This window comes from Triticum dicoccoides, chromosome 4B, assembly GCF_002162155.2.
Source record: "Triticum dicoccoides isolate Atlit2015 ecotype Zavitan chromosome 4B, WEW_v2.0, whole genome shotgun sequence".
NCBI classification, from domain to species: domain Eukaryota; kingdom Viridiplantae; phylum Streptophyta; class Magnoliopsida; order Poales; family Poaceae; genus Triticum; species Triticum dicoccoides.
In genome coordinates this window covers 649,201,152-649,224,600 of record NC_041387.1, presented here as the reverse complement: position 1 = coordinate 649,224,600, position 23,449 = coordinate 649,201,152, and the positions used below count along the sequence as shown (strand labels likewise).

General features: G+C 47.3%; 1 protein-coding gene across 1 annotated transcript; it reads left to right on the top strand.

The window, feature by feature from the left end:
* Window positions 1–2,730: 2,730 nt before the first annotated feature.
* Window positions 2,731–3,937, top strand: LOC119292025. The gene is made up of 2 exons (XM_037570851.1): window positions 2,731–3,545; window positions 3,671–3,937. The coding sequence occupies exons 1-2, from the start codon at window positions 2,838–2,840 to the stop codon at window positions 3,689–3,691; spliced, it is 729 nt and encodes a 242-aa protein (XP_037426748.1). The 5' UTR covers window positions 2,731–2,837; the 3' UTR covers window positions 3,692–3,937.
* The last annotated feature ends 19,512 nt before the right edge of the window (window positions 3,938–23,449 follow it).

The following is a 23,449-nucleotide window of genomic DNA, read 5'->3' as shown; positions in this document are numbered from 1 at the left end:
TTTGTGGTGAAATGCAGCGTAGTGAAAAGAAAAAACTCGTGGTCGGTTTCTCTCCGCTCCTCTTTTACCAAATATGTGTCTCCCAGATTTCCCAGATTTGCAAAGTAGCTGCTCTTGTTATATCATTGAATCTTTTTGTTCTTCATACGTGTCGATTGTGTTTTTTTCGGTACCTTGCGTTTATTTATTTTATTTTACTAGCATTTTTTGGTGGCCATGGTCTTGCACAGAAGCATATACTTCTGGAGCGCACAACGGCATTATTGTCGAATCATCTCCGTGTTTCGGTCCATTTTAGATGCTTGCTTATGGCAAACGCTTTTTAAAGATTTCCGCAGAGATTTGTTTGTTTTGTCGATAGGAGGAGGAGGATACACTTTGCAGGTATTCCATTTTCTAGTTGCAGCCAGGATTCCCGACCGTTAGTAAGAATGAAATACACTTTCGAAAAGCTTGGGGCGATTCTCATTCACCAGCTGGCCACTGCTGAGGTGCTGAGATTCCATGTCTAGCTAGCTAGTGGCTGCGCCCCATTTGATGCCTCAGCGGAGCTGAGACGCCCAAGGTGAATATCTCCTTTGGCAATTTGCAACCATAGGACGCTGAAGCGATTGATGATGCGATTGATGATGCACTGGATATAGCCATGTAGGTGTAGGTGGGTCGCCGGATCCACCACGCCACATGGTTGAATCAATCTCGTCTCGTGTCATCTCGCCCGCTTTGCTTTCCCCCCTTGCCTCGCCATCTGCTGATGAGACCTCTCCCTGGCCTGCCCACAGTATATTCTTTTCCTCTCCTCCACAAAGCAGATGATAGCAGAAAGCAGCTCTCCTGTTGGCCAAATTTGGTGTTTTGACCCTTTTGCGTAAGTTGAGCCAGATCTGACCTTGATTTGAAAAAACTCGGGATCTGATCCTTTTCCTACCACGGGGTCGATGGCGGCAGGGTATATCAGCCTACCGTCAAAGCCCCTAGCGGTAGGCACCTTATACACGTCCGCACATTGCAACTCTACCGCCAAACAGGCCGGCGGTAGCCTGTGCAACCCTACCGTCAAGGTGCCGGCGGTAGGTGAATACAAGCACTGTATTTGATACTTAGAATTTTTTTACGGTAGGTCGTGCACCCCTACCGTCATCGACCCCGGCGGTAGGAAATTGCCAGATCCCCCGAAATTTTTCAAACCAGAGTCAGGTCTGGCTTAACTTTGGCAAAATGGTCAAAACACCAAATTTTGCCTCTCCTGTCACCACTTCGACATTAGACGTAAACAAGACCCAAGAACTCTCCCACATGCAACAACAACGCTACTCTAATGCTGCTGCTGTTTAGGACCTGTACTACTAGGAGAAGTATACGACTGGAGAGCAGTGGCACCACGAATACTGAAGCTGTCGCCACGCCGAGACAAGCGCACGAGCGGAACCGGAACCTGGGCCTAGTGGATTAGAAGAAGAGAGCGAGCGAGCTCGCGTGTCCCGGCGTCGTTACCGCTGTTGTTGCGTGTGGTGAGGCAGACAATTTCCCCTGGTTCAAGGGCCTCAAACCCCTCCTTGGCCAGGGCAGGGCTCTTGATTGGAGAACCGTATTTTGTCTTCCTCGACAAACCAGTTCAGGCCTCGCTAGGTAGCCTCCCCGGCTGCCCGACACGCCTCCTGCCCCCATGGGTTTTGCTATGAGATGCTGCTTAATTTGCAGAGCAAATCGTGATGTGACATGATGATGAGGCCAAGGCGTAGCGTAGCACCATGCATATGCCGAATTCGGAGCAGCCTTTGGAGATCTCCCAACGTGAGGGCCGCATCAGCCTGTCTCGCCCGCTTCTTTTATCCCTTCCCCGGAATCCATCCAGGATTGGTTTTGGTCGATGGATGGACGCTGCTCATGCTCCCATGTCCAGTCAATGACACGGCATGGATATTGAATTCATGTTCCAGCCAACCCATTCAAAAGTTTTCGAGCTGATGAAAAGAGACGGACAATATGTTTCAACAATGGAGCCAGTTCGTGAAGTCGCAAGCAAAGCGTATGTGAGAAACTCACCGGCGACAGGACTCAAGTAGTCCTACTCTAATCTATAGCTCTAGTTGTGCTACGGACGGGACGGGACAGGCGCCCGTGCGGCAACGTCGTCGATCGACTCGATCGCTGGGTTTTGTCACCATTATCCCAACCACCCGACGAACCCCTCCGTATTATAAGCGCTTCGTCTTCGTCGCGTGGCAACATAAGTTTGTCTTTGACGGACACCACATCGGTTTTGGTTCGAGGGTTTGTTCGGATGCTTGTCATTTTCGGATGCTTCGGTAGCTAGGAAATGACCAGCCACCCTTCGCTCGCCCGCCGTACGTACGCTACGCGCCTGCTGCTTATTTTCCCATAACTGAAGGAAGAGAAGACCGCAGTCGGTTCAGCACCCTGACCTTTCAGCTCAGCGTGCAGCTCACACAGTTTACAAAATGCGTTCTGTCACTAGTTCAACTTGGTCCGGTCATTTATGCCCGCCAGTGCGTCCTAAATCTTGGAGCATATTTCCGGTCCACGTTATCAGCAGACAAAAGCACGAAAAAAATATAGTGTACGAGAAAGAGAGAGGACAAGGGCACTGGGGGCAGGGGCAACATGGGCATTTCGTTTGCGCCGAACGGCCTGGCCTGCGCGGTGACGGTGGGGCGGGCGAGGGGCCTGCGCGGTGCGAGTGCGACTATATCTGCGCCATGCCGGCCCGTGCCAAGCTTTCCCTCCTCAGTCTCCGTCCTCAGACACCACCGAGCTGCACGCTGCACGCCACACGTACAGCTCGTCTGTCTAGCTCGTGGACGCGCACGCGGCTCATGGAGGTGAGCGGCTCGCCGCAGGACCTCGGCGACAGCTTCTCCTACGGCTGGCTCAGCCAGGCGCCGCCCTCCATGGACCGCCTCGCCGCCGACGTGGCCCTCTACTCCTTCGGGGGCTCCAGGTCCTCCTCCATCGACATGGAGGACCCCTCCGAGCTCTTCTCCATGCGGTGGACCACGCCGACGGCGAACGACTTTGACTTCGGCCTCCCGACGCCTCCCGACGGTGGGGCCGCGTCCCCGGCGCACCTGGTCAGCGCCAGCCAGATCTTCCGCGGCGGCCGGCTCCTCCCCTGCGAGCCCGGCGGCTGCTCCTACGCGACCGCACGGCAGGACGCCGACGGCTCGGTGGCCCGTCGCGCCGCGGAAGCCGTGCCGCGGCTGTCGCCCCCGTCGTCGCCGCTGTTCCACTCGGCGCAGAGCACGCCGCTGTCGCTGAGCGCGTGCTCCAGCGCGACGGGCAAGCACGCCGGGCAGCGCCCGATGACGATGCGGCGCGGCGGGTCGTCGCCGTGGAAGGTGCTGCTGAGGTACGTGCGGTTCCTGATGCCGCTGTACCGGAAGGCGAGGGCGAGGCGCGCGGACAGACGGGTGGCGCCGGCGGGGAGCCCCTCGCGCGGGTCCACGTCGAGCGCCGTCGAGTGGTGCCACGGCAATGCCGACACGGCCGTCCACGACGCCATCCTCTACTGCAAGAAGTCCAGCGTAAGTGCACCTTTCTTCTCAGATCAAAGCGTGCTCACGTGCTGATTAGTTAGTACCTATGCGAGTACTGAGTAGTATCGAGAAGTTGTCCTAATTAACACCTTCAATTTGGCCTCTGATTTCAGGGAAAAGATGCGCTGCCATGAAGGAGACCAGCCGCACTGCCGCAGGTCACCCCAGCGCATGATGAGTTTCCTATTAATCCGCGAGAGCTTTGCATGACCTTGTGTTGTGTTGTGCCATATCAGCTCGAGTTCGTACCCGGTTTTGATTTTGTGCGCGTTCTTCAAATGCCTTGGTGTGTGTGTATATATGATGACAGTACTGTTACGAATGTACGCTTAATTAACCCGTGTATGAATGCTGTGTCTCATGGATGGGCTCTATTTCCATTCGTCTTTCTTATTTGCGTACGGACACTATTTCTTGCGGGGATATAGCGAATATAAATTAGTCTTTTCGCAAACAAACAAAAGTGAATATAATTTGTAGGCTCGAGTTATGCGAGCTCTTTTGATCTGAAGATTTATATACAGTCACGTTCATAATGTTCGGGTTAATCTAATCTACGGCTCGACCAAGGGAATGCAATTTGGGCGCTTGAATTATGTCCTTTTGAGGAATATATTTTGCTCTAATTAACATATTCAAGGGATTGCGAGCATCAACATCCTCTATAACATTATGCTTTTTAGTTTTAAAGAGCCCACACTTAATTAAGGTCTCCAATTAAAATTGTGTCATCCGACTTTTACAGGGTCAACATTTATCATAGCTCTCTCATTTAATTCTTTTATACTATACACACTATGCTTCCTACTCCCTCCGTTCCTAAATATTTGTCTTTCTAAAGATTACAACAAGTGACTACATACGGAGCAAAATGAGTGAATTTACACTCTAAAATATGTCTATATACATCCGTACGTGGTAGTCCATTTAAAATCTCTAAAAAGATAAATATTTAGGAACGGAGGGAGTAATTTTTAAAGCCTCGCAATTAATTGAGTTCTTTAATATAGAGTCGCGTCATCCCATTTTGACCGGGTCAATAATTTCTCAAAGGGCTTTGCCATTCAATTCTTTTAATTTTCCATGTTCCCTAATTTTAAAGCTCTTTCATTCAACTGGGGTATATAATTTTGGTTTAGTTTATGATTTTGACTGGGCCAACTGTTTTTCAAATCAATCAACACCAACCGGCCTATAAAACATATCAATCTCACGCACCCTCTCATCACCTAAAAAAGAAGCGCCATCATGTAGTACTGTAGCACCAATATAGTATATGCAGCCATCGATGTGGAAATTTCCCTACATAAACATATGTTGGTTAGCGGATAACACAAAACCACACCATGAAGGCCCATCAAATCACCGCACTATAAAATAAAAATAAAACACACTCCATCATCTTCCCCGCCCGTCAACCTAAATATTCCACCAGTTCTAAAATATAAGGTGTTATTTTTTGGAAGGCCAAATTTCTTTAATTTTGATCAAGTTCAGAGCAAAATATCGACATCCACAATATTAAACAAAAACTATGAAAATTAATTTCATGATGAACCTAATCATACAAGTCTGATACGGTGGATTTTAATATATTTCTCTACAAATTTGATCAAACTTTAAAAGGTTTGACTGTTACAAAAAAATAATACATCTTATATTTTAAAATAGCGTGACTAATTTTTTTATGAAGAAACCCAACAACACCTACGGCGCAGCAAAGCGCACCCAACCCTTCTAGTGGTATATTATATCCCAAGCCCCTGGAAGGAAACTTTTCTATACTGTTAACCCAGTGCTCGTTTAGCGTGTTGCCTTTGGCACCTATGTATAAGTGGAAATGGTTAAGATATTTGTGTTGATTTGGGAGGGGTCAGACTAACAAAAATGGAGCATGTGCAGGGACATAATGCTGTATCAATCTAGAAACAAAATACTCGAATTATTGGACGCCCTTCTCAGCACTAATATCCTAAGCAGAAGAAATAATAGAGTTGTACTACGTACTTGTCATCCATCTCTCTCAATGAAAGCATAGATAAATTTGACCAAAAACTGAATTAGAAAACTCCACCCATGCATCATCCAAAAATAATAATTAAAATTTGCGGACATGGATCGCGATCCCGTGGCCCGTATTTCCCACCAGCCAAGAGAAAGAGAGGGGACGGATACAGTTGGCTACGTGTTGTCTGCGTCGAACTGCACAGGAATGTTATGTCGAGAAGGGGAGAGGGACAATACGGACGTCTACACGATGATCTATTATATGCAAAAATGTTTCTTGTCTAATCGAAAGAAAGAAAGAAAAGCCGGCTGGTGGTGTCTCCCGTGGCCACCAGTCGTGGATGCAAGAGTAGGATTTCGGCCCCTTTTGGGGCGTCCAAGCATTGCCACTGCTGTCTATTATTGGTTTCATTCATCTAACTCTTTTTTTCCTTTTCAATCATGTAACTCTCGTGGCTATAATAAGATCGACGGGGCAAATTATGGACGCAGCCAGTGAGCAATTGTCTGGATTGCGACTCGTGATGGAATGAGTAAACAGGCATAAGACCTACTCCCTCCATCTAGGTGTGTAAGTCATCTTACGAAAACAAAATAATCCCAAAACACTTAGGCGCGGTGCATTAACTTCTACCTCGTTTCTTGTTTCTTGATATATCAACCAATAAGAGATAATGGGTGTGCATGTTTTTAATGACTTCAGACTACCAAACACGACATGCAGTGGTTAGTTCATTAAGGTCTCTCGTTTTCTCCTCCTCCTTGGTCACGGTGCACAACCTAAGATGACTTACTCACCTAGACGGAGGAAATACGTACAATCGGCGTTAAATAATTGCAGGACATGGTACGTGCGTGCGTAATCATAATGCACTCTGCAGGCGCCGCCTCCTCTTCCAAAATAATCTTAGGGTTCCTCCGCCTTCCGCCGAAGCCGCTGCTGGTCCGCGTCGTCTTCTGTGGCCCTAGCACCATGATGGCGTGGTGGATTTCGGTCCTTTTCGGCGGGAGGGCGTTGTTTTTACATGTTTCTATTGAGTTTTATTAGGCTTTGTGTCCTGCTCAGTAAGGCGAGATGGCGGCGACTCTCTGAAGATGGAATAAGCACTCCCTGTTTCGGTGGTGCGTCTAGCATCGTCGGAGGGCGTGTGAAGATGTGTGTCTGACAGATGTTGCAGGATTTGGTTGGTGGTTGACTTTGATGGATCCACTCGGATTTGGTTTTGTTCATCTAAGTTCATATGTCTTCAGGTTGGATCCTTTCGATCTACTCATCTCTTCATCGGCGACGGTTGTTGTTCTGGTGCGCTGATCCTATGGGGCCTTATGGCATCTCCAACACTCACCCTCAAACCGTCCGCATATGTCCGGACCGCGTTGCACGGACGTGGTGCGCCAACATGGGCTTGTATCGGCCCGCCAAGCGGTATGGACCATGTTTTTCTGGCAAACTGGAACCAAACATGGGGGTGTTTCCGCGGTAAAATCCCACTCTCTTCTTCCATCCCACCGCTCTCCATCCAATTACCACCCTTTTCTCGCACTTTCTTCTTCCCTCCCACCCCCAGCCGCCGCCGCCGCCGCATGGAACCGGAGGAGAGCATGCCGGAGATGGAGGACATGGCTGAGGTGTTGGAGGATCCGGACATCGCGCTGGCCCGGAAAATCAACTCGGTGACATAGCATTGGATGGCGCCTCAGGCATCTGTGTTCACGGACTGGTCCCACTATCCGCGGATGGATGCCAGAGGGAATTGGCGGGTCAAGATTGGAGATGTCCTTAGCACGATGACTTCTCGACCGTCTACTACAAAAAGATTTGCACATCTCTAACTAGTGACTGAGGATGACGGTGGCATGCCTTCAGCTTGCTTCAGAGGTTGTAGTCGTCACTTGGTGGACTATGGATCTGAATGTATTTTTTATTATTTCTGATCTTCGTTGTATTATCATGATTAAAGATGAATAGATCAAAAGTTTTAAAAAATAATAATTCATATTACGTTCCAATTGGTCATAGTCGGAGATGCAAACGTCTGCAACCCACCTGAATACATGCCTGCATTGTTTTCGGCGCTCCGTACACATATTCAATTATGTATCAGACACGTGTATGCGTGTGTGTGCAGTGGAGTGAAGTGCAGTGCAGATTGTACACCATATGAAATACTGATCCCTCTGAATTGCAAAAGCGTCTTTATGTTAAGAGACAGAGGATTGAACTACATATCCCAAAAATCCTCACGCATCCGTCGGCGAACGGGGCGGGGAGGGAGGGAGGGGGGAGTCCGCTGTCATGACATGGAGGATACCATCCAACGCTAGCCCCATACATTTTAAACATCATTTTAATTAACCGGACAAAATTCATGAAAAGCGGCCGATATTCATCAAAATTTAGATAGAAAATAGCACAAATCATCCATACGTAGCATGCAAATTAAGTTTAGTACAACAATATCTCTAATGCGACTAGATCCCAGATGTTCAGCAAGTTTTTCATGAACAGATCATGTCGTTCCACACAAACTCCCCATCGGCTTCATCAATGATCCAATAGTGTGTGCATGTAAATGGCCGTCCCTTTGTCCCATGGTACACCATGGCGGCGCGTGCAGAAATGTGTAGACCAACATTGAGTGAACGAATCAATTGACAAGTTGAGTAAGAGAAAGTAAAACTTCGGCTTAAAAAAAAGAGAAAGTATAACTTACCATCTCCTCCATGTCCGCGTGCAATGACCACCTTGCCTCGAGCTGAGTAACCAAGTAGTAAAACTTGATGGCGCTGACATGGATAGCGCGTCAGTGACACGACAACGACCTAACGTTGCGTTGTTGAATGATGTACATGTCTTAGGGCGCAATGTGCTTTCGTGCGTGAAATTTTTCATGCACTTGCTCCCAGAAGGGCTCCCCTCTGCTCCAATTTATGAAATCTGTGGATACGTTCAGCAATGCGTCGCACAACAACTCATCCTCCATGGTCGAGTAGCTCACCATCTTTCGTACTCTAAAAAAATGACAGAGCACTTGAAAATAAGCTCAATGGCATTTGACCGAATACCTTCCGGACGTGGTGTCCGGCACAGAGGCCGTCGACAGGGGCAGAGTGCACCTGGGTACAAATGGCTCCAGAGTGGAAGCTCTAGCGGGCGCGTCGGTACTGATTGCGAATGTCTGGCAATGCCTCTGTGGCAGCCGGAGACGAGCAACAGCGGTGACGGAGGTTGAGGGTGCGGATATAAAGCAAGCGGGAGAAGAAGCGGAGTGAAAGAAAATGAAACCAGGAGGGGGATTCGGTGGGCCGGGGATGTCGAAGGCCTACGTTTCAGGTGTTTGGACTCCCGTAAACCTTCTCTATATTTGTCTTTGGTTTGCGGGAGAAAACACGTCCGCACCGTGACACAAATTCAGGGGGGTAGCCAGGCCATAGGCTGCCCGGGCCATGGCCGGGGGCATGGAACCAAAACACTTCGTATACTTTAGCTAATGTAGCTACAGTATTTACTGTTCCAACGAAGCTGGCCCGACCAGGGCGTAGCTATGTCCTGACAGCGTGATTCAAACGGTTGGATGGTTTTCGCGATCCGGACAGCGTAATTCAAACGGCTGCGGGAGGCTTGAGGGTCGGTCGTTGAAGATGGCTTAAGGGGAACAAAGGTAGTATCTTGTCCCTGTGCGTCTGCGTGACACGTGATACAGTGCCGTAGGCCAAAATAGTTAGCTGTAGGCCTGCTGATGCATGTTGGAACGGTCGCATGTTTTTTTGAAATTCAAACGCACACGGATTAGTAACTGGACCGATGGGTCGGCCGGGACCAGGCACAGGCCGGAAAACATGCAGCGGGTACGTGCTAAAACTAGCTCTAGATGGATGGATGGATCGGGCAGAGTTGGCTGGCTGGCGCGATGTAAGAGCATCTCCAACAGACGCATAAAAAGAGTTTCGCACGCTAAAAGTTTGTTTTTTTGGCGCCGGACAGCTCCAACAGAAGCTGTAGCGCAAAAAGCTTTTGGTCACGCGCTGAAAAAAGCTATCGCGCGCAGCATATTTGAGGCGCCGGATTGCACGCGCTTCATAATTTGCACTATCTTTTTTTAGGCGCGTGTTTTTTGGCACCTGTTAAAGCAAAGTTGGTCCCGACGCCTTAAAAGCGCTATAGTGACGTGCTATAACGTTCATTGGGCGCGAACTTTTTATGCGCCTGTTGGAGATGCTCTAACGTCGTGGCCAGGCTACATTCGCATTTGGGCGACAGGTTGCTCGCGTCCAACAGCGACGGCGGCGAGCCCGTCCAAGCCTTGACAATTCGGAAGAAAGGCGTGCAGTATGTGCTACGTAGTTTGTCGCCATGCACGCACGCTCTCGCCGGAGCGGAGGGAGGCGGGCCTGGTGCGCGGGCCGGGCAGGGCATGCACGCGTGCAAAGACGAGACGGGCCTACATGCGCGGCCGTTGGGGCGCGGCCGGGACCAGGCGGCGTTGTTCCATCACACATGCTGCCATGGTCGACGGGGACGCTGGGTACTGCTCCGTTGTGGCTTCGTGTCGCGCGATGCCAGGGGGGGCCTCTGATGGACGCTCCCATGGTGCTCCCCCTCCCCGGCCCTTCGGAACTTGGCAAACAGAGAATGAGAGGAAGACGAATAGTGAAAGTCGAAGGATCCCAAGCATTGGATTCATTCACAACAGGTTGCTGGCTAGCTTAGCTAGGGATGGAAACAGTGGGCGGGCCGGTACGTACGTAAAAGTCTACTGAACGGCGACCTAGTACGTGGCAGTCTGAGCAGGTACACATCGATCATATTCATACGTAGGCTGCTGCCAAGACAGACGCTCCGGTCTGGTCCCCGGGCCGGTCGACCTCAGTCCCACGTGAAGGCCGTCAGCCAGCGGGGGCGCAACGTGGCTCTACGCCTGCATTGCACACGGCGACAAAGCTGCGCGGCCACGTCCGTCCCATGTCGCTCGCAGCCTGCTCAGGTCGCAGTCCAGTCCCGCAACAGCGATGGGCTCCCGCTGCCAGGATTTTATTCTTGCACCACCGTAGCCATCGTCCACGCTGGTAGCTCTCTCACAACACGTTGATGACTAGAGGACAACTTTAGGAAGAGACACGTCGTTAAACCCCTGAATTATGCTTTCTGTCTGGAGGATGAGTCTATTTCTCATTTGTTTTTTGATTGTGTGGTTGCTAAAAACACTTGATCTTAATTTTGTGAAAAAAACTCTTTGGAATCACTGTTGGTGATGACTTTGAATCCACCGCAAGATTCTGGATCTCTAATAACAAAAGCTCTGCTTTAGACACTGTCAGGTCCGCAGTAGTTTGGTGCTTGCGGAAATGTAGAAATTCTATGATTTCCGACAACACCAAATGAATCTCTACTACCCAGGTTTTGAGGCTGATCCTCAGAACAAGCGGGTACAAGGCGGTTTTGTGTCCGGACCAAAGCAGGGAGAGGCTGAAGGCCTTCTTGGAAGCCCTGACAGTATCTATACAGAAACCACTACTGGTTGCAAGTGGCTAACAATGTTCCCATCGATCCACGCTGATGCTCCACCGCCTGCCGACCCCTGGAGCAAGTTCAAGATCTCTAACGGGAGCGACTGCTACCTATTGCCGATCAAGAAGAGGGATACAAGGAACAACTGCTACCTATCGCCAATCAAGAAGAGGGATACATGAAACAAATCTGCGGTGACCAGCCCCGTGTCCACGCTAACGAGTTGATGACCCCCCCATGCTTTTGCTGCACCGTCAATGAAGACCAGGAGGGCTATCCTGGGCGATCACCATGTAGCTATTTGGTTAGTGAGTAAGGGTGATCAACGGGCCTGGAGTGCCCTGTTAGGTGTCTATTCCATGTGCAGGATGCGGTACGTGCCTGGAGTAGTTGTGTTGGCCTCTGGCCATGTATCCAAGCTATGCAAGAGCTGCGTTTGCAGCAGATGCTTCTCCCAGTTGCCCCCAGACCGCATGTTTTTGTTGTGTGTGTGACTGCTTGCTCTGCTTCCACTATGAAGTCAGACTACAAGGTGCCCTACGTTTCAATATGTTAGAACAACCGATTAATTTTCTGAGTTGGAACGTAAGGGGTCTGAACTGCCCAGATCGGCGTGCCACGATCAGCGCCACGATCGCCTCGTCGTCGTGCCATGTCGTGTGCCTCCAAGAGACTAAGCTCGAAAATGTTGACCAGTTCACGGCAGCCTTCCTGGGGGGGCATAGGTTGCGTAGCTTCGCGCAAAGGCCTGCAACTGGCACTAGGGGTGGAATCTTGATGCTTTGGGATGACCTCCTTGTGGATGTTTCCTGCATCAACACCACGGCGTTTTGCCTTTCTGCCATGGTCAGTGTGCGAGGGACCGACATGCTCTTCAAGATCACCTCCGTCTATGGTCCCTCAGACTCCTCTTGCAAAGATGCCTTCTTTGCCGAGCTGCTGGCAGAGAAACCACCGACCGGGGTGGCCTGGCTTGCCTCAGGCGACTTCAACCAAATTTATAGGGTGCGAGATAAAAATAAGAGAAATGTCAACCGCGGCAGGATCAACCATTTCAGGGCAACGCTCCACAGTTGTGAGCTCAAAGAGATCCACCTTCAAAACCGGCGATTCACTTGGAGCAATGAGAGGGCAAATCCAACCTTATGCAAGCTTGACACTTTTTTCTGCAACGCCGAGTGGGACACAACTTTCAACACTCATGTCCTTAATGCGCTTTCCTCCTCTCTCTCCGACCATTGTCCGCTTCTTCTTGCTGATGACAAGGGACCAAGAAGGCCTCGAGTGTTTAAATTCGAAAACTTCTGGGCATCCATGCCCGGATTCAACGAGGTGGTTCAAAAGGCGTGGAACGAGAGGGTTGACCACACTGAGCCATACCTCATTCTTTACCACAAGCTCAAGAAGACGGCTCTCCGCCTCTCTGAATGGAGTAGAGGTCTTTTCTCCAAGGCTAAAATTCACCACTAGGCCGCGCTCTTGGTGATATTTCGCCTCGACATCGCCCAAGAGGATAGGCTCCTCTCCACCGAGGAAATTGAGCTCCGGGCCAGGCTCAAGAGAAGGGTCATCGCCTTGGCGGCGCTCGAAAGACCGTGCAAGAAGCAATGCGCGAGAATTGCCAACCTTAGAGATGGGGATGCTAATACAAAATTCTTCCATCGTCGAGTCAATGCAAGGCGGAGAAAAAAAATCATATCCATAGAATAAAAAATGAGCATGGTTGGGTCACCGAGCACGACGCCAAGGAAAAGATAATCCATGACCATTTTTCCTATGTCATGAAAAGAGGCCCTCGATGTCACAAAGATTTCAATTGGGATGAGCTAAATTTGGAGCCTCTTGACTTGCATGAGCTTGCTCCCCAATGGCCGAGAGTGAGGTCCTGCGATCAACGACATGCCAAGTGACAAGGCGCCGGGGCCGGATGGGTTCACGGGCCTCTTCTTTAAGAGGTGTTGGGACATCATTAAGCCTGATCTCATGAGGGTGATCACACATTTTGACTGCCTACACACCTCAAACCTCCAGTTGCTCAACTCCGCAAATGTAGTGCTCTTGCCCAAGAAGGAAGGTGCGGAGGGGATCGCCGACTATAGACCCATCAGCCTCATCCACGCGATCGCAAAGATTATTGCGAAGGTGCTATCCATGAGACTAGGCCCACACATGAAAAATCTCGTCTCTAATTCCCAAAGCGCCTTCATCAAAACAAGAAGCATTCACGACAATTTCTTGTATGTCCGCAACCTTGACCGACGCCTACACAAGAGGAAGACCCCATCCCTCCTCTTCAAGCTCGACATCCGCAAGGCCTTTGACTCCGTGAAGTGGGAGTACTTGCTTGATCTCCTCCAGCGGCGAGGATTCCCAAGTAAATTCAGGGATTGGATCACGGCCCTCCTTAGCTCTTCATCCTCGAGGATCATCCTGAATGGTATTGTCAGCTGTCCAATAAAGCATGGGAAGGGGCTTCGGCAGGGACACCCTATTTCCCCGCTTCTCTTTGTCATCGCCATCGACCCGCTCCAAAAAATCCTTGATGTGGCAACACAGAAGGGGCTCCTCCATAAAATCCGGGGAAGGGGGACCATGATGAGGACCTCTCTCTACGCGAACGACGCGGCCGTCTTCCTGGCACCGATCAAGCAGGATGTTGACAACTTTGCTAGCATTTTGAGGGGATTTGGGGATGTCACAGGTCTATGCACCAATTTCCAAAAGAGCTCGGTGGTGCCCATTCGTTGCAACCACATCTATTTGGATTCCCTAACTCAAAGCTTGCCGGCTGCGCGGGCGTCTTTTCCTTTGCGATACTTGGGTCTCCCCCTCTCCGTGTGGAAGCTGAAATTGGTGGACTTCCAATTCCTCGTGGATAAAGTGGCAAGCAAGTTGCCAACGTATGATGGCCGAAACATCACCACCATCGGGCGAATGACCCTAGTCAAGTCCGTGATCACTTCCCAAGTGGTTTACCCCGCCACCCCTTTGGTCATACCGCCAACCATCCTCCACAACGTCAACAAGCTTGAACGAGCCTTCCTATGGTCCGGCTCGGAAAAGACATCGGGGGCCAAATGCAAAGTGAACTGGGAGAAAGTTTGCCGGCCTCTTTCGTACGGAGGGCTTGGGGTCCTGAACACCTCCAAGTTTATGAGGGCTCTCCGGTTACGATGGTCGTGGTACGAATGGAAAGAGCCCAACAAGATGTGGGTGCACTACAAGAAATTTGTTCATTGTTGACCCTCCATTTTGGTCACTGAATCGTCATTATTCATGTTCTATGACCTTGTTTTGACCAAATTCAAAAGGTCAATAGTTGGCCGTCAAGAACGAACAAACATGACCTTTCTAAAATTTTGGTCAAAGATCTCTATTGACCAAAATTTTGGTTTGGTCATTACCCACTTCTCTGAGCCACGTAGGATCTGATGTGGCTGAGCTAACATGGCATTGCTAGTGACCAAATGGAATCATCATAAATTTCACAGCCCAGTCCACCAATATAGCTTACATAGGCCTGGCCCAATACATATTTTATTATAAAAAAGTCTGATCTGTTTGGGCTGATGCATTATTTTGTCAGCAGCATGCATATCTCAAGATAGGCCCATTAAAAAACAAGTACAACAAAATACAATATTGCAGATAAACTGTATATTTCATTTCAGTAGCACATCACATGAAATACAATACATCATCCATCGACTCCTCTACACACCAAGGTTCAAGGCCCAACAAGTGCACAGCAAAATGATTCTAAAAGTGTACAGAAAAATAGTTCTACATGTGCAAGTGCACAACAAAAAGATCCAACAAGTGCACAAGCGCACAACAACACAGTTGTACAAAGATTGGATGAGAAGCACAAGTTTTAAGTTATCACACATAACAGCAATGAGAAACGAAGCTTCTTGTGCCCTCCTTCTACCCTCCGCTTCTTCTGAGTGATTTAGATAATCCTGGTAATAGGAATAATCAAACATAAGAAAGCATATAAAATATGAGCAAACAAAAGACAAATGGTGGTTTTACATTCAACAATGAGACTTAAAAGTTCACATCAATGAACACAAACACAAGACTTTAAGACATACTCCCATAGAAATTTCAGGACTTGCAAGATTATTCGTCTGTTAGCTCTCAACACTCAGTGCAAAAAAAAGCTCACATCAATAACTTACAAGATCAAGATATGTGAATCGTGTAACTTTAACACAGTATAATAAACAGCACAGCCATGAGCAGTACAACACAACACAACTCATAAACAACCAAAACAAACTGATTGCAAACTATAAGTTAACCTCAAAGCAAACAACACATGCACACAAAGTATACATGGCGGAAACACAACCTCGTATGTAGAATTTAACATAATTCATATGTAGAACCAATCAGAACCATTTCTTGCAGTGATCTCAACCTTTCTTATTGAACAGGAAATAGTTACAGAAATAAACTAATGAAATAATCTTCTCAGAAGAGTCCCAACAATTTGCATTAACTATTAACATGGTTGCAAAACTTCAGTAGTAAAGAGGGTACCATGTTTCTGTTGTCTTTACTTGACTGGAATTACAACATGAAGCACATGAACAAATCATATGAACAACCCCATAAACGCTCACTTGAATCTTGTTTATACTTTTCTTGTAGAACAACATGTGGGGGAAGAGCATTACCTTGATGGTTCTCAATCGAAGCATACAACCTGTACAATATAGACTAAATCTGGAGAAAAAAATATTACTTGTCCACAAGGGTAAGATTGACCTACACATTGCCAAACAACCCTTGCAGTCACTTGGTTCAGATCTTCCCTATGAGGTGATGAGCATTTCGCTGCAGCAAACAAATAGAATTAAATTCAAAATACAACCCCTTTTATGGAGAGTACTACAAGGCAAGTTTAGCTAATAGGACTTCTATAGCATGCAAGATGTTTCTTAGATCAACAAAAACAAGAACAAGAGCTATGACAGCGAACCTTTGAGCAACATATAATGAGCAGGGTATTCAAAGAAGGTCATATCTTCCACACAAAACTGATCAAAACAAGAAATATTCTAGTCTACTAATTTATTACTGAATCACGTAGCATCATAGGAGAAAACAATGATTCAAGTTTAATTAAGACATACATTATTTGCTAAGGAAAAGTAAGTCACAACAAAAAGCATTTTGACTTCCATTTATTTGCACACGCAAAATCATCAGGTGCTCATAGTTCAGATCAGGTAAGGTGATTTTGTAGCTCCCCACTGTTGCTGGCCTAATGAGACTTGTCCTCCAGCATAACAACATATTTGAAATCTCCATTATAGTAAATAAATGAGAGGACAGTGCATAAGTCACATCATATTATACAAGCAAGCTAAATCTAGGGTTTGCGGTCGGTGGAGTATATACATACACATAAAGGAGGGTGGAGTTGTGGAAGTAAAACATACTTGCCACCGCGGTAGAGTGAGGTGCCATGGGGCAGGTAGCGGAAGGCCGCCTCCACCCAACACCCACTGACGCCCAAGCCTTCTTTCTTCTCATCCTCTTCCTCTGCCCAATATGGCACTCCCGCCATTGCTGCGTACAAGAAAAAAATGATGGTAAGGCTCAAAAAGCAGATCATGGAAACTAACATGATAGAGCATCAAATACTAATGCATAGATAAGCCTCTATACAGAGTGCTGCTCTGAACAGAATAGGAAAATGAATATTTTCGAATTATTTTTGAACTAGGCAAGGAATGTTTTTGACATATTTGATGAAGATATGATCCAAAACATTTATGAGAATTTTTTGGGAATTTTTGGAATAACAGAAATATAGGTTGCTTCACAACCTAGGGCAAAAACTGCCACATGGACATGACACATAGGCAAAACTGATGAGATGGCGCCTAGTCGTCACAACCCACCACAATCTACAAGGCTATGACCATCTATATTGGTCATTAACAACTAGAAATAAGGCAGCGGACTAGCACTGTTTGCTTTGTGACCATTTCGTGTAAGGAAATTACGACCTTTCTGACCAAAATGGTCACAATGGTTTAGGGTTTGGAGCCCCCCGAACAGCTTTTGACCAATTGGTATGAAATGGTCATAGATCTATGACCAATTCTTCCAGGATCACTGACAGAAGGTCACTAGTTGACATATTTCTTGTACTGTGGGGATGGAAAACCCATGTGATGCGGAGGACCTCAACTTTTTCTATGCCTCAACCACCATCACCGTTGGTAACGGAGCGAGGACACCCTTTTGGGACTCTCCTTGGCTTCTTGGGCGTTCGCCAAAAGACATTGCCCCTCTCATCTTCAAAGCCTCCAAGAGAAAAAGTTGGAAGGTCAGGGAGGCCCTCAAGCACAACGCGTGGATCCTCACGATCAAAACGCCCACCAATGTAACCGCCGAGCACATCACACAGTTCTTCACTCTTTGGATGCTTCTTAATGAGGTCCACCTTGACGAGCTCACCGAGGATGAAATCATTTGAAAGCATACGAGCAATGGGCAGTACTCGGCGACTTCCGCATACAGAGCGCAATTCCTAGGGATGGTCTTGTCGCCCATGGACAGGATGGTTTGGAAGGTTTGGGCACCTCCAAAAGTAATTTTTTTGCTTGGCTAGCTCTTCAAGATAGAATCTGGACGGCGGATAGATTGGCAAAGCGAGGATGGCCAAATTGTGATGTTTGCCCTCTCTGCAAGAGAGTGCAAGAGTGCGGGCCCCACCTCTTCTACAAGTGCCGCTACACCCGGCGCCTTTGATCTCTGGTCATTGGGAAATTCCCCATGCTCGGGCTCGACACTTCCGCTTGGCCCTTGTTTGAAACCATTGAAGACTGGTGGGCAAGCACTTGCGTCGAAGGAATGCCAGATCGTCAAGCCAAGGCCTCCATCACCATGCTAGTCTCATAGACAATTTGGAACGAGCGGAACGCAAGAGTTTTTAAGCATAAGAGTGCCCCACCGCCAATCTTGCTTTCGTCCATCTCTACGGAGGCAAACCTTTGGGTCATCGCCAGAGCTAAGAAATTAGGGTCTTTTATCGCGCGCGAGTAATCCGCATGTGGTGTATTTCAGTGGCTTGTAACAAACTCTATTCTCTCTTATTTAATGTATGAGGCAAAGCTTTTGCCTCCGTTTAAAAAAAGTTTTATCCGTCTTGCGTTGCCCCTGCTACTCCTACCTAGTTTCAGTCTATCTTGCATGGACTTTGTAGTTTCCGGATGTCTTATTTTTTGTGTTGAACTGCTCCTCTTAGTGAGCTGATATATGACTTGATGGTTTCATTGAGCAATGGAACCGGGGAAGGCCTCCCTGTGTTTATAAGAAAATCACCCATCGCTCCATCGTTGTCAGGCTTAGCATTAGGGAAAGGACAACCTTGGTCGTACATAGGTCAGGTGTACACTAATTTTGTGTTGTATCCGCTTGATGCTACACGATGGGTCAATACTTTAACCCAAAAAATGTTTCATATGAACCATTGATTGCAGAAAATGATTCGCAACATGTGCACACGAGACCTCCAAAATCCTGGCAGCATGTCGCCCATGTGTTTGTAGGAAAACACACACACAAAGAGTTTCTAGCATGTGGAAGAGCATATGCAGCGTCAAAATCGGGGTCCTGATGATGAACCTGGCATATTAGAGTCCCGCCATCGCCATATGTGGTAGGCCTAGACCCTTCCATCATGGCACCTTCATCTTCCCGACCACTATGGCATAGACAACTCTGGTTCGACCTGCAACGCAATCCCCATATGGTGTGGCCATGGCAGGGAGCTTTGGTAGCACCTTGCGAACCAGCAAGGAGAGATACATGAAGGCACCACATTGAAGTAAAAATCCGGCGCAATGCAAGTCTTCTTTCACCATGTAACAACCATTGACCCAGATAGCACTGTTGATTTATGAGTGCTTCAAGCACACACCACTTCAAAGAGGGCATTTGCAAATCAGCTGTCATTGGTGGGTAGGCGAAAACCAATTTTTATTTTTTTATTTTTCACTTTCCTTTTACCCTTATATTTTGTTTTCTCACCATTTATGTTTGGTTTTAACTATTTTTTAAATTTCCTTTCACTTTCTAGAAAATATAAAAATGCTTTAAAGAGGAATACATCCATTATTTCATTATGAACATTTTCTCCGAGGTACATGAACAACAATGCATGAACTTCTTTCCATTATCAAACTGATAACATTTTTTCAAGATTTATGAAGAAAAAGAAAAAGAAAAAGAAAAAATTGGTAGGGATTGTACTAGCTTATTGGCATGTCATGTGTGGCCCTTGTAGAATCTCTTCATGCGTCAAGGCCTCAAGGGTCAACACTCACGCACGCAGGCGGCTCAGTGAAGAACTTCGGTGACAGCTTCACCTACGGCTGGGTCAAGCAGGCGCCACCCTCCTTGGACTGCCTCGCCGCCGTCGTCCTCGGGAGCTCTAGGTCCTCCTTCATTGATATGGAGGACCCCGCCGAGCTCTTCTCCATGCGGTGGACCACAACGACGCGTGAGCGACTTTGACTTTGGCATCACGGTGCCCGGAGGAGGCGCCGCCTCCCCCGGGCAGCTGGTCAGCACGAGCCAGATCTTCCGTGGAGGCCGCCTCCTCCCCTACGAGCCGGGTGGCTGCTTTGCTGCCTCTGCGCAACAAGATGGCCGTGAATCGGTGTCTCGTCGTGCCATGGACGTCGTGCCGCGGTTGTCGCCTCCGTCGTCGCTACTGTTTCACTCGGCGTAGAGCACGCCGCTGTCGTTGAGCACGCCGCTGTCGCTGAGCACGTGCTCCAGCGCGACGAGCAAGCACGTCGGGTAACGCCCAATGACGAGGTGGCGCGGTGGCGCGGCACGAATATATTAATCATGGTGATTAAGCGAATATAATTAGTCTTTTCACAAATAAACAAAAAAATATAATGTGTCGGCTCGAGTTATGCCAGCTTTTTTTATCTCAAGATTTGTTTTTTCGAAAAGGGGGGCTCCCTGGCCTCTGCATCAAGAGTGATGCATACGGCCATCTTATTAACCGAGAAACAAATTGTGCCAACAAAGTTCCAAAGTCTCAAACTGAAAGAAAGAAAAAGCAGCTCACACAGAGCGTAAAAGGCTAGATACACAAACTAGCCAGGAAATGACGCCACAACCGGCTGGCTAAAAAAGGTAGGTAAACTAATTGCCTATCCTATTACATGACCGTCATCCAAACCGGTTGAAGATATCCCGAGCTACCATCTCCCAACGGATAGATCCAGTAACCAAATGCTCCCTGGCCTCCATCGGAGTGAGTAGCGACCACGAACGGATCACTGCCGTAGCTCGGAAAATAACCTGCAAAAAATGAATCCGTGATGTTCTGTTAAAAACCAAATCATTTCTGCAAATCCAGATGGTCCACAGCAAAGCGCAAACTCCAACCCGAATATGTCTTGCTAAGGCAGACTCAATCCCATTAAACCAAGTCCCAAATAAAGCATTAACAGTAGTCGGTGAAGTAATATTAAAAGCAATATGGACCGTCCACCAAAGAACCTTGGCCAACGGGCAATCAAAAAAGAGGTGCTTAATCGTCTCATCCCGATCACAGAAACTACACCTAGTAGATCATGTCCAATTACGCTTTATTAAGTTATCCTTTGTTAAAATAACTTGTTTATGGACAAACCACATAAACACTTTTATTTTCAAAGGAACTTTGACATCCCAGACATTCTTGGAAGTTGGAATGGAGTTCGAATTAATAACATCAATATATATTGACTTAACTGTAAATACTCCAGACCTAGTCAACTTCCAGCGTAATTCGTCAGGTTGGTCAGAAAGTTGAACCTCCATCAGTCTCCTAACTAAATGGAGCCAAACTTCCCAACGATTGCCCGCTAGTGACCGTCTAAACTGAATATTAAGGGGATAGATTGAAATACTGTTGCAACGAACACCTCACGTCGTTGAGCAATTCGATATAAAGACGGATATTGAATGGCCAAGGGTGAGTCACCAAGCCAAGTATCCTCCCAGAAACGTGTAGTAGCACCGTTTCCAATAACAACTCTTGTCCTATTGAACAATAATTGTTTGACTTTCATTAGTCCTTTCCAGAAAGGCGAGTCAGTCGGCCTAACTGTTACCTGGGACAGTGTTCTAGTCTGGAGGTACTTGCTGCGAAGGATCTGCGCCCACATGGCTTCAGTCCCGGATGAGAGCTTCCACAACCACTTACTAAGAAGGCATCTGTTCTTAACTTCAAGATTCTCAATACCAAGACCTCCTTGGTCTTTCGGTCGACAGATAATATCCCATTTAGCAAGTCGGTATTTTCTTTTAAGTTCATCACCCTGCCAAAAAAAGCGTGATCGATAGAAGTCCAGTCTTTTCCTAACACCAACTGGGACCTCAAAGAACGATAAGAGGAACATAGGCATACTCGTGAGCACCGAATTTATCAAGATTAACCGGCCTCCGTATGACATGAGCTTACCCTTCCAGCAACTCAGTTTCTTCTCAAATCGGTCCTCGATACACTTCCATTCTCTGTTGTCAGCCTACGATGATGTATCGGAATACCAAGGTAGGAGAAGAGTAAATTCCCCAACTCGCACTCAAACAATTGCCTATAAGACTCCTGTTCGTCTTTGGCTCTACCAAAGCAGAACAACTCGCTTTTATGAAAGTTAATCTTTAACCCGGTCAATTGTTCAAAGAGGCATAACAATAGCTTCATATTTCTCGCCTTGGCCAAGTCGTGCTCCATAAAGATGATTGTATCATCAGCGTATTGAAGGATAGATACACCTCCATCAACAAGATGAGGTACCAAGCCACCCACTTGACCATTCTCCTTAGCCCTTCCTATCAAAATTGCTAACATATCCACCACAATGTTAAACAGGATAGGGGACATCGGATCTCCTTGTCTGAGGCCTTTATGAGTTTGGAAATAATGATCTATATCGTCATTCACTTTAATTCCCACACTCCCTTTTTGCGTAAATGATTCGACCTGCCGGCGCCAGGCATCATCAAAACCTTTCATACGCAATGCCTGTTGGAGGAATGACCACTTGACCTTATCGTACGCTTTTTCGAAATCCACCTTAAAAATTACCCCATCTAATTTTTTGGAGTGAATTTCATGGAGCGTTTCATGAAGGACAACCACCCCTTCAAGGATGTTTCTGTCCGGCATGAAAGCAGTTTGAGATTGTTGCACCACAGAATGCGTAATCTGTGTGAGCCTATTAGTCCCGACCTTGGTGAAGATTTTGAAACTAACATTGAGGAGGCAAATCGGCCTGAACTGCTCAATTCTCACAGCCTCCGTTCATAGTGTTCAGATTAATCTAATCTACATGTATATGATCACTTTCATAGTGTTCAGATTAATCTAATCTACAGGATCAAGGGAATGCAATTTGCGGACTCAAATTATGTCCTTTTTAGGAACATATTGTGTTCTAGTTAACATATTCAAGGGATTGCGAGCATCAACATGGAAATGTTTCTATAGTGTTGACCTAGTGCTCGGTTTGCGTGTTGCCTTTGGCTTCTTCTATTGATAAGTAGAAATGGTTAACATATTTGTGTTGGTTTGAGAGGGGGTCAGTCTAACAAGAATGGAGCTGAACAGATCGGGCTACCCATTCAGGCGCCTTCTCAGCACTAATATCCTTTTAAGCAAATGAGGTGAACCAAGCTGTGGTTGGATGGTTAGAGGGACTGTGGTATCCTTAGCCCACCAGGATTCAAGGTCCTGGTGCTCGCATTTATTTTTGGAATTATTTTAGGATTTTCGGTGATGCACATTCAGTGGGAGGAGACGTTCCTGTCGACGACGAGGTGTTTATGGTGACTTCGTAAATTTCAAGATGATATGTTGGATCAGTCTTTCGAAGGTGCTTATAGGAGTAAGGTGTGTGACGTTCATAGAATGAATGTATGCGCATGCATATGAGCGCTTGCGTCTGTACTGTGTATTCAAAAATAAAAAAAGCAAAGGAGAAGAAAAAAAATTAAACAACACAGAGTTGTACTTGTCATCCATCTCTGTCTATAAAAGCATAAACAAATTTGACGAAAAACTCCACACATGCATGATTGCATCATCCATGTCATGGCATGGCCACAAAAATTATAAAAGTTACATGTATCGCGATCGATCCCGTGGCTCGCATTTCCCACCAGCCAAGAGAAATTAGAGAGGAGACGGATACCTTTGGCTACGCGTTGTCCCTGTCGAAGTGCACAGGCATGTCGAGAATGGGAGAGAGGGACTACACTACACGACGATCTACCGCGTCAGCCAGCAGCAGCAGCAGGATGAGATGATCCGTGGAGTGGAAGAAAGCAACTTCACGTCCACGTA